The following is a 12,210-nucleotide window of genomic DNA, read 5'->3' as shown; positions in this document are numbered from 1 at the left end:
TGTCGGTCAGTCTATCCATTTGAAAAATGTTGCTCCTGCAATAACCCAAAAAGTGCTTTCGTTATGTTGATGCAATCTGTATGTGGATAGAGGACCACATGGGGAATATGCACGCTGTTTCATTTTGTTTGTCAGATAAAATTAAAACTGTAACAAAAAACAGAAAGAAAACTAAAATCTGGATTCTGTAACAACTTAAATAGTTCATAAGCGAGGTTGACAAAACTCAGCATAGGGAGAAAGCCAAATATGTGGAATATTTATATTATTTGAGTTTGTCAGTCTGTCTGTCCAAGCTGAGTTTATTTAACTAAATGGAGTGCCTGTTGTTATTTCAAAAACGTTTAGAAGGAATGGGACTGCTGTTAAGTCTCTGATAAAGTCTGTATTTAAATGATTTTTGAAAGCCATATAAATAAGCTTCTTAAAAAATTGTTGTTCATACCCACGGGTCTTACTTGTCTTATTAAGCCAATATAGTTCACCACTTCACTGCATAGGAATAAATTATTATCAATTTTTTTTTTAAGTATAGTGTTTTTATTGATTCTTTCTACTGCTATATATTAGCTGAGCGAGCAATATAGACAGTTGATAAAATCCCTTTATTATTCAAAGTATTTAAAATAGCACTCCTTTATCATTAAAAAATTTCTAATATTTCAAATTCTTACTTCATTGTCATGCCAGAATCCCGGGAGTGGCAGACAGTGTCCCAGGTGGGTTCTGAGCCTAAGGCCAAGTTGAACCTGCTGCAGTTCACGCCAGACCGAGAATACCAGGTCAGAGTAGTGGCCCTTAATTCCAAGGGCATGAGTCCCCCGAGTGAGGCAGCCGTGTCCTTCAGGACCCCTGCACCACAAAAACCAGGTAGGGAGGTGAATTTTTTTGGTTTCAATGAATGAAAGAAACACTGGGAAAATGGGTCTAAATGCATGTGCATAACATGTCGTCCACAAAAACCAGATTGGGAGATTTTTACTTGAGTTATTTTATATGACGTAATTGTTAACTGTTTAATACATTTGTTTATGGTAAACACATTGTATGCTCTAATAGTATTCATATGTTTTGATGATATTATTGCTTTAAAAATTTATTTAATTTTATTTGGGTTTGAAGTTAACAGGCTGTGACCCTAAGTGTCCATTTAAGTTTTGAGCAGATGGGCCTTTAAATTGTTATCTCTTTACCACTCACTGTAATGGATCTCTCTTGTTTAGCTGAAAAAACATACAAACAGTTGTTCAATGACTAAGGGTTCTTTCTGTCCCAGTGGTGGCGTCTGCTAAATGAAAAACTTGGCTTAATACATGTGCGTAAAGTGTCATCCCAGATTAGCATGTGCAGACTGCTCATGCTAATAGGGGTGGACACTTTCCACCTACACTGGATTTTCCATAGAAGAGACCATATAAAAAAAACACTTAATAAAAGCAGAAAGGGACGTCCCATATAAGCCTGTGCAGACAGCACAGGCTTATCAGGGACAACACTTAATTTAATGCACATGCAAAAAGCCCAGTTTTCTCAGAACAAGACTCAAATTATCTCTCTTAGTTGGCTCAAAAAGCATGCAAACTGGTTCAATGAGTAAGACATAAGTGTTCTTTCTGTTTCAGTGGTGGCATCTGCCAAGGCATTCCACGACCAGTGGTGGTTCCTGGTGATTGTTGCCATGGCAGGCCTCATCATCATCCTGGTCATCATAGCACTGCTCTGTCTCATATCACGCAGGAACAAGGCCCGCAAGTCATGTAAGTCAATGGCTTTCTGTTTGAATAGTTGAACCTATTTTTCACGATCATTATACTTAAAACAAGTTTTCCCGATGAAACATAAACCTCCTAACACCATATAAAATATATAAGCTTTTTTATGGGGCTAAATGCATAGCTGTAAAGTGCCCCCCTAGATGAACCTACACCGTACCTACATAACATAACCAGGGACAGTAATTATTCCCCACCATAGGTGGAGGGATATTGTTTTGGCGTTGTCCGTCTTTCCGTCCGTATGTCCGGCACTTTTGTGTGCGGAGCCATATCTTGGAAGTGCTTTGGCGGATTTCATTGAAACTTGGTATGAGTATATATATGGCAAAGAGGATGATGCACACCAAATGGAATTGTACACCATCTGTTAATAACGGAGTTATGGCCCTTTGTATCTTGAAAAAATGCTTTTTTGAGTGTCAAATATAACACTTTTGTGTCCAGAAGTATATTGGCGGGGGTTCAATGAATTTGCTTGTTTCCGCTTTTATGGACTTTTTTGTTTAAAAGAAGTGGCTTCTTAACAAAAATCCAGTTTAGACAGAAAGTGTTCTCCCTGATTAGCCTGTTAGGATGGCACTGGCTAATTTGGAATGACACTTTATGCGCCTGCCTTAAGGGCCGTTTTTGCAGAATGAGGCTCATATTAATTACATCCTGTTATTTTACAGCTATGCAGAAGACATTCACGGGGGCAACCTCTACCTCAAACCTCGCCCCCGCTGCATCAGAGCCAGAGGAGGGCGGTTTCAACAACTTTGAAATGAACCGACAATCAACAGCCTCCCGCAGGCAAAAGTATGCGGGCATTCGACCGAATGGGGCTGTCAATACCATATATTCCAGGTTAGTATTATTCAACTGCTAATTGTGTTTATTTAAGTGACTTTTTATGGGAATTTTTATTATCTGGAATTTTTTCCATAAAGGAAGTAAAAATTGCTGGATTTTATTTGTTTCAAAATAAATGGCTTTCACAGGACATTTAGATATCATGTACAGTGTAATGCATAATTTTCATGCTGCATATTAGTGATCATCTGAAAACAGATAAAATGATGGCGTGAATAGAATGACATGTAAGTGTTGTGTATGGATAAGATAGATTTATGTTTATTCCCTCAACTCACAAAAAAGGCAGCCACTAAGTTTTTTTCTCCAGGTTTTCTAAGATGTACAAGATAAATTTTGCAACTGGGCTTAATGCATGTGTGCAGTGTCGTCCCAGATTATCCTGCAAAGACTTGATTTTTATCTAAAAGAGACATCCTTTAAAGAAAAATTCTATATAAACAAAATGTGAAGTCCCTGATATGCATATGCAGACTGCACAAGCTTATCTGGGACAACACTTTAAGTGCATGCATTAAGATCATTTCCCCAGAACAAGTTTAATGTCTTCATCACGAGTTGAGAAGTCTTTATATCTCTCACTACGTACTGGACTCTTTGACTTATAGGTTCTGTTATTGTTGCGTTTGGATATAATTGATCATAAACTTATATCTGGATACAAAAAATGTCAACCTCTAAGGATTTTGGTTCAGGTTTTCTAAGCCTTACTAGAATAATTTTCTTCATCTCTAAACAAGAATTCCCAATATTAAGAAGTGAAACTCCAGTTGCTCATGCAGTACACACGTTTGTGGTCCTTTATTTATGGCAAGTAACCAACTAACAAAACAGTATGACACAATATGAAACAACATATACACATAGTAGAATAAAGCTGGGATCACCGCCTTGACTAATATTGATGTTGACTTACTAATAATAATTTTAGTAAACCAACAAAGAGAATTTAATAAATCAATATACACAGATATTAAACATTTTAAAGATTGTTTTCTTGTTAATTGTCTCTCATCACTTACCAAACCCTTTGACTGTAGGGCTCCACCGCGCCCAAGCCCTGCCAGTGTGAGTTACGACAGTGACAATGACACAGCATCAGCAGTGAAACCACCACTACCTGATGATGATGACGATGATGATAGCAGCTGCAGTGAGAAACCCTCAAATCTCGGGGATTCTGCAACTGAGGTAGGTTTGGAATTAACCTTTCAAGCTCAGATGCAGAGTAAAAGTGGCTAAATGCAAACAGCAAAAAACCAGAACAATCTACGAGTGATTTACAGGTTTTTCAGGTTTTATGCTGTTTTGTCCATCTGAGTCCGAGAGTTTGACACGAAGCCTTTAAAGCTTAAATCTATTAAGAAAAGGGACTAAAAACTTTTTTAGTATTTTCTAAGGGACTAAAAAGGGTCAAAATATTTAACTGTATCAGAGTGATAAAGGATTAAACAATTTAACTCCTTATTGTTTTTGCATAAATTGTGTTCATAACTACTTTTCAGTGGTCTATTGGGTATATTTTATGTACGTGTATGTGAATACATTTCTAGAGTTTTCACTGCATGAACTCTCATGAAAATGTAACTTACAAGCTAATATGATGTTTCGTTGTTCTTTCTCTGCTTGTTAAAATGTACATTGTTTTTCTACAGAAAATGGGCAATGAATAATTTATACAAATGAACATTTTTACAACATATCAATTGCAGTGTTAACTGTATTGTTAGAAAAGAGAATGGTGTGTTTTCATGCTTGGTTTAAGTCCCCATTTTGTTTACATGTAATGGCAGAAATGCAGGTCCATATCAATTAGTCTAAACAGTGACTATTGCAATCACTCATTCCAATGTTTTTACTTAACAGACCAGTAATGAGCCTTACCATTGGCAAAACCTGGCATAATGCATATTCTTGAAGGGTGGCCCCAGATGAGTCTGTGAGGTCAGCACAGACTTATCAGGAACAGCACTTCCCCTTATATGGTATTTTTCATTGAAAAGAGGAGGTCTTCTCAGCAAAAATCAAGTTTATTTAGAAAGTGTGATCCATGATTTGTCTGTTCATACTGCACAGGCTTGTCTGAGACGACACTTAACACGTGCATAAAGTCCAGTTTTCAGAGAAAGAGGCTTATTACAGTCACTAATTCCAACGTTTTTTATCAACAGGTCGGCTAATACTATTACAGTCATGAATTCAAAAGTTTTTATTAAACAAGCCAGCTATTTCTATAAAAGTCACTAATTCTTACATTTTTTCTTCACAGGCAAGCGATGAGGCAAGTGATGATGACAGTGACAGTCTCGACAATCTTCCACTACCACCACCACCAGCCAGCCCACCACCACCACCCTTTTCTTCCTTGAGCAACATTAACTACACGGGTCATCTGGGACACCATTCGAGTAACCTGGGAAACCATTCGGGCAACCCACGCGGGCAGCCGGGCCTTACGGGTCACAGGCCGAACCTGTCTCTCACCCCGTACGGTGCGACGGGTGGTGCAGTTGGTGGTGTTAACAATCACAATCAAAACAGGTGGCCAAATCAGAACGAGAATTCGTCGTTCAATGCATATCAGTACACTGACAGTGAAGCGGAAAGTAGTCATTATGCATATAGTCTCAATGGGGGACAGATCATGTTGAACAATACAGCAGGGTCCCGGGCACCACTTCCGGGTTTTTCATCATTTGTATGATGAAAAAAACAATCTTGAGGTTGATTTTGTTTCGAAATTTGTGCCGTTCATTGACATTATTTACTATATGGACTGGCATTTATTTGTGAGCTATTATGCAGGAGCCTAGCTTCAACTTTATATTACAGTGTGAACAATATGTTATGTTAATTTGCGTGTGAGAAAAGCCAAAACACTGACAAATTTAATAATGCATGTTAGAATTGAATAGAAATGGTGTGTTCGATTGGGACCAGAATTATTAAGCTATTTTGCTACGTACAAATATGTTGTCAGGAAAATTTTAGCCTTTTCCACTCAGAAGCAAAGTGAAAATGGCTATGCAGGGTTCCCAGCCAACCTGGAAATCAGGGAAAACCTGGAAAAAGACTCACTTTTTTCAGTCAGGGAAAAGTCAGGAAATAAGGGAAAAGTTCCTGAATTCAGTTAAAAATCAGGGAATTTTGTTTGGTAAATTAAAACAGCAAATTAATTCCTCTTCGTGGCTATGGTGGCTTTGTAGTATACATGTAGCTTAGTTATGTCTGCAATTGCTATTTATTGAGGGTGTTTAAAACAAGAAATAGGTCGAAATAATGATCCTGGAATTTTTATTTTCCATCAGGAAAAAATCAGGGAATAATCATGGAATTTTGTTCATACAAAAAGCTGGGAACCTTGCTATGTGCAAACAGCATAAAACCAGAACAGCCTGCAAGTAACTCGCAGTCTGTTCAGGTTTTATGTTGTTTGCTGCTCATCAGTATCAAAGGGTTGGAAATAAGGCCTTTATAACTTGAATCTAGAAAGAAGGGTCTTTAATTAAATTTAACCTTCTTAGGGACTTCAAATGCGTCAACATACGTATTTAAAGGGTTAAATAAAATAACACAACATCTCATCAGCTGAGGAGCCATTAGTGGCACACTAGAAAATTAAGGTCAAGTTACGATGCCATTGAAGAAATTTGTGTTCAGTTTTGACATAAGTGCCTCGTGTAGTGTTGAAATTTAAAAAGTGACTGCTATGATAATGAAACATGAAGCCGTGTCTGGTAGCCTATGCAAAACAGTTTGTATACAAGCTGAATCTAGTGCATAATGTGATATACTGCACAGAATTCAACACATACTTCCAGGGTCCCCATTCTCCAACCCATTGCTAGACTTTAGACTGAGAATAAAGAACATTCTTTAAATTGAAATATTCGAGAATTTCTTTACTTTGGAGTCGAACTTGGAATTAACCACCTCTATCTAAATCATTATTCATGAAGAACATTTTGATAATTACATAATCACCATTGGTAGCCTGTCTATATTCACTCGTTGTACGTATTTTTCTTGATTCTAATTCTATTCCCTATTCTTAAGGCTAAGAATGGGTGGTTGAATACGGACCAATATATATTATTCAGGTAACATAGAGGACTTGCATCTCATGTGCAGAAATATAAACATGAGATTTACAAACAGGGGATGAATTTCTTTCAATATGTTAAGTACCTGTAGTTTAAGTAGGTATTTATAAAACAATACAAGTATTTCTTAGAATTAAGTACAAATACGGAGAAATTGGATGTTCTGAAGTTGGGTTTTAAAACATGTTTTATTAATGTTTACTTACTACTAATAATTTTAGTAAACCAATGTAGACAATTAAATAAATCAATAAACAAATTTATTATCAATTTTAAAGATTTTTTTCTTTATAATTTTCTTTTTTAAATATTCCCTATCTCCTTTATTAACACACCATCACTGTGTTTTATCTTTATTTTATCTTGTAATCCAACAGATTGATTATGTATTCACAGGTTTTTTTTCACTTCTAAGTGTGCACTAATTGAGTTGTATACATATTTGATTATGTCTGCAATATATCAGCCTTGTTTTGAGAAAACTAGGCTTAATGCATGTCCGTAAAGTGTCGTCCCAGATTAGCCTGTGCAGTCCGCACAGGCTAATCAGGGATGACACTTCGCCTTAACTTGTTTATCGGTTAGGAGGGACTTCCTTGAAACTAAAAATACCATAAAAGCGGAAAGTGTCGTCCCTGATTAGCCTGTGCGGACTGCACAGCCTAATCTGGGACGACACTTTACGCACAAGCATTATGCCCAGTTTTCTCGCGGCTCATATCATGAATGTTTTTAGTCAAATCAGCTGCATGTTATATACATAGTTTAGAATATTTTTATATTCAGATTTGTTGTAAATTTGCATGTACATTTATAAAAGTCTTTAAGATTGTTACTCTTTTGATCATTCATTGACTGTTATCTTTTGTATGAATACAGTGAAGGTGAATAAAGTGTGTTTTAGGTTTTTCTCCTACAGAAACCAATTATCTGTTATAATTATATATTTATAAAAATGTTGATGATTGTTTTTATTTTGATTTTGCTAGTATCCCATTTAAATTTGAGTAATATGTACCAAGTTTTTATGTAATTTTTATGCCCCCCTTCGAAGAAGAGGGGGTATATTGTTTTGCACATGACGGTAGGTTGGTATGTCGGTAGGTCAGTCCGTCCACCAGATGGTTTCTGGATGATAACTCAAGAATGCTTAGGCCTAGGATCATGCAACTTCATAGGTACATTGCTGGCAGATGACCCCTATTGATTTTGAGGTCACTAGGTCAAAGGTCAAGGTCACAGTGACTCGAAATAGTAAAATGGTTTCCGGATGATAACTCAAGAACGCTTACGCCTAGGATCATGAAACTTCATAGGTACATTGATCATGACTCGCAGATGACCCCTATTGATTTTCAGGTCACTAGGTCAAAGGTCAAGGTGACTCGACACAGTGAAATGGTTTCTGGATGATAACTCAAGAAAGCTTATGCCTAGGATCATCAAACTTCATAGGTACATTGATCATGACTGGCAGGTGACCCCTATCAATTCTCAGGTCACAAGGTCAAAGGTCAAGGTCACAGTGCCAAATAACGTATTCACACAATGGCTGCCACTACAACTGACAGCCCATATGGGGGCATGCATGTTTTACAAACAGCCCTTGTTAAAAAAGTATTTAAATTATGTTTTCTTATGGTATTTTAAAAGAGTACCATTTCCTTAGATAATATGCATCCATCCATATAAGATGATGTGCCAAACAGAATTGACAAACACCGACACCATCAAGTAATGATATACCTGTGCATGCTTAATCTCTGAAAGCTCGGCAAGTGCATTTTTGCTGTCTGTATATCTCAGATATAATCTGTCATATTGTACATAACTTATAGATTTAATCTAAAATGATCCCTATCTTGCAAAACTGGTTCTAATGCCATATGTGGCCAGTCTGGTGAGGAGCTATGATGTCCGCTATTAACCCTTTCAGCGCTGGAACCGGATTTTGAAGACCTTTGCAAACAGCTTGGATCCAGATGAGACGCCACAAAGCGTGGCGTCTCATCAGGATCGAAACTGTTTGCTATCCTGATAGTGGTCTTAGAAAAAAAATCGAAGAAAATGCTAATTTAAGAAAATCAGCAGACAACATTTTAGCAGACAACAAATTTCCCAGCATGCAAAGGGTTAAGTAATGCAAGGTTTTGTGCTGTCATTAGCAGACAGGGTAGCCCTGACCAGAGTTCACAATTGAGCATGCTGGTCTGGAGCTTTGCTGCCCCGATATGGCATAAGAACCATTTTTGCATGATGTTGTTCGAACTTAAGCATAATGAGAGGATTGTCTGTCTTCATTTGAGAACAAAATGAAAGTGTAAATAAATTAGCTGGCTAAATAAGATATGAACAAATGATGATTCTATATGATAAAAATGCGAGTAAGACCAAAATGAATTGTTAAACACGGCTGACTTAATAATTATAGTTAAATGTAATTGATACAAACAATACTGGGTGTTACAATTTGACCTAGAAATACATATATAATGAACAGTTTTTTCAGCCTATTATTCATTGCCAAATACGATATTTATTTTAATGCTAAATTTTTGTTTACATAATAGTTATAAACATAAAATACATTGAATTTATATTTGCATGTATTGTCAGTTTCATGAGCTCACAAAAACACAAAGTGATCATGGTGAGCTATTGTGGTGGTCACCCTTTGTCCACCATCATGTATCAGGTGTCATCAACTTTAACCCTTTCCCGATCAAAGGCAAAGTGAAGATGGCTGTATGCAAAAAGCATCAAACCAGAACAGCCTGCGAGTAACTCGCAGTCTGTTCAGGTTTTATGCTGTTTGCTGCTCATCAGTATCTAAGGGTTGGTAATGAAGCCTTTAAAACTTGAATCTAGTAAGAAAGGTCTTTTATTAAATATTCATTTTAAGGGACTACAAACACATCAAAATAAGTATCTAAGTGGTAAACTGTTAAGCTTTTCTTCACTCTAGAGAGGGCATTCTTCATCCAATCTTTTCTTCACTCTAGAGAGGGCATTCTTCACTCTAGAGAGCGCATTCTTCACTCTAGAGAGGGCATTCTTCATCCAATCTTTTCTTCACTCTAGAGAGGGCATTCACTCTAGAGAGGGCATTTTTCATCCAATCTTTTCTTCACTCTAGAGAGCGCATTCTTCATCCAATCTTTTCTTCACTCTAGAGAGCGCATTCTTCACTCTAGAGAGTGCATTCTTCATCCAATCTTTTATTCACTCTAGAGAGCGCATTCTTCATCCAATCTTTTCTTCACTCTAGAGGGCGCATTCTTCATCCATTCTTGATGAAACTCGGTCAAAATGAATATTTTAACAATATAGGCTCAGTTTGAATCTGGGTCACAAGCTTCCAATAACTAGGTCAACAGGTCAATTTTGTGAACTCAGGTGAGTTCTTAAGGGCCATTGTAGTGGCAACACTGTACTAATAATGAAGTGATTTTTTAAATTAAATGTTTTGTCTTTTACATGAAAAGGTCTTTAAATGTTTTCATATTTATTTTACTATCAAAGAAACTATGTATGGGACTTGTTGTATAGACTCAAGTATATTTTAGGATTGAGATCTTATGTGCCGTAATAGTAAAAATAGGAGTTAAACTCAACATGTTACTCTTCAATTATATACAAGGTTGTGAATAGTTTTAACATAAGTTTTAATTAATACAGTATTATACAAATTTGTATGTTGTCAGTTTGTAGTAATTGTTCCTTGCCTGAAACATATCCTCTAGTAAACATTCCACATTTTTTTCAGGTTCTTGTAATGTATTTGAAGTGCTATTGACATATCATTTCAATATTAACATATCCTTGATTGTTGGTTTCTGCTATATTTCATGGTGCACACTTTTGTTGGGAAACAACAATATTTCTTATTTAGGGAAAAATATTGTAAGAAACTTAATTAAGAAAAGTAAACCCCCTCTTAAGGCCTTATGACATAATTGTGACCATTTTGGCAGCCCAAAATTGTATATAAGCTGTATTGTGCGAAAATGGGTCTAATGCAATATGAGTTAAGATTAGCTTTAGATCAGCCTGTGTATTCCCACAGTCTAATCAGGAGCTTCTCCGTTGGCCATAAAGATATGCAATTCTGTGGTCTCATTAGTGTACAGCATAGCTTCTGAGCTAAATTTTGCCGCATATGACAGAAGACCCATCTTTGTATGAGGCTGCACATAATTATGACCAAACCTTAAGCCCCAAATTGTATATGGACCACAGCCTAACACATTGTTTAAAGCTACAAAGTTTAGACTAAACTAAACTTGTCACAAGATCACTTTTATGAAACATGCACACACACAATTTTACTGTCTTTAGAACATGTTTTAGTTACCATAATGTTTCAACATGCTGTGTAATGCATGTGTTCCTTTTTGTGTACAAATTATTATTTTTTATTTTGTAGTTAGCGAGAAGTTGTGGGAACAGTCTGTGATGTGATCATGATAATTAAATGTATTTCACCTTCTCAAATGTATATTTTGAAAATAAAATGCATCCATAATACACCATATTAGATTTTTTACATGTAGATCATGTCTTTGTCATATTAATCGAATAAAACCTTATTTGAGCAGGAATTTATGTGTCTTCGTTGTTTGTTTGTTTTTTGGAAATTATTGCCTTTTTCAGCAGCATTTCAGTTATGCCACAGCTGTCAGTTATCCAAAATTCACTTTTCTGGTTTACCAATACTGAGTGCGCAAAGAGTAAAATACCTGACATTTAACCTACTTGAATCAGGGTAAGGGGAAAATGGTCATAGAAATAAACTCGTGTCCAATCACCACTTAAGTAACATTGTCAAACTGGGAATCAAACCCGCCCCTTTTGGATTTGTAGTCTAGCAGTCCAATGACCGAGCTCGCCTACTAGACTTAGGTTATATACATGCTCTTCTACATATCAACTTATACATAAGTTACTGTATCTTAATCAAAAACATGTACATAAAATAATGGTTAAATACTTTTGAGAATTTATTATGCTCCCCCAACATTTTTGGGGGGGAGCATATAGTCGCCACTTCGTCTGTCCGTCAGTGCACAATTTTTGTCCGGGCTATTTCTCAGCAACTAATGACCAGAATTCAATGAAACTTAATGGGAAGCTTCACTTCCAAGAGGAGATGTGCATATTATCAGCGGGTTCTGGTCGGATGATTTTTCACATAGTTATGGCCCTTTGAAATTATTTTTTTTCCATTAACTGTCAATATTGTGCCCAAAAAAACATTTGAGGAGCATCACCTGTTTCCGACAGTTTCTTGTTATTTTAACTACAAATTAGTAAATCATGAGTTCTGATAAGGCATAAAATACTAGTTGATTCTACAAATTATTCCAATAAAAATGATAAATAATGCTGATAACAATATAAAAGATGGCCCTAGATCCCTCCCCTGAGTGATGGGGCTTGGCCAGTTTTGCACCCAGTGATAAAATTGAACCCTTTACTAC

General features: G+C 36.4%; 1 protein-coding gene across 3 annotated transcripts in view; it reads left to right on the top strand.

The window, feature by feature from the left end:
* LOC127867404 (protein sidekick-like) overlaps window positions 1-11,331 on the top strand; it is a 76,579-nt gene extending 65,248 nt beyond the window's left edge. For all 3 annotated transcript variants that reach the window (XM_052408521.1, XM_052408522.1, XM_052408520.1), the window contains 5 exons: window positions 691-870; window positions 1,623-1,757; window positions 2,447-2,621; window positions 3,668-3,818; window positions 4,897-11,331. In XM_052408521.1, coding sequence (XP_052264481.1) covers window positions 691-870; window positions 1,623-1,757; window positions 2,447-2,621; window positions 3,668-3,818; window positions 4,897-5,331 — 1,076 coding nt within the window. In that variant the 3' untranslated portion in view covers window positions 5,332-11,331. The remainder of the gene's footprint in view (window positions 1-690; window positions 871-1,622; window positions 1,758-2,446; window positions 2,622-3,667; window positions 3,819-4,896) is intronic.
* Window positions 11,332-12,210: the final 879 nt, after the last annotated feature.

The sequence above is a fragment of the Dreissena polymorpha genome, chromosome 2, assembly GCF_020536995.1.
Source record: "Dreissena polymorpha isolate Duluth1 chromosome 2, UMN_Dpol_1.0, whole genome shotgun sequence".
NCBI lineage: Eukaryota > Metazoa > Mollusca > Bivalvia > Myida > Dreissenidae > Dreissena > Dreissena polymorpha.
This window is presented reverse-complemented; position numbering and strand designations above follow the sequence as displayed.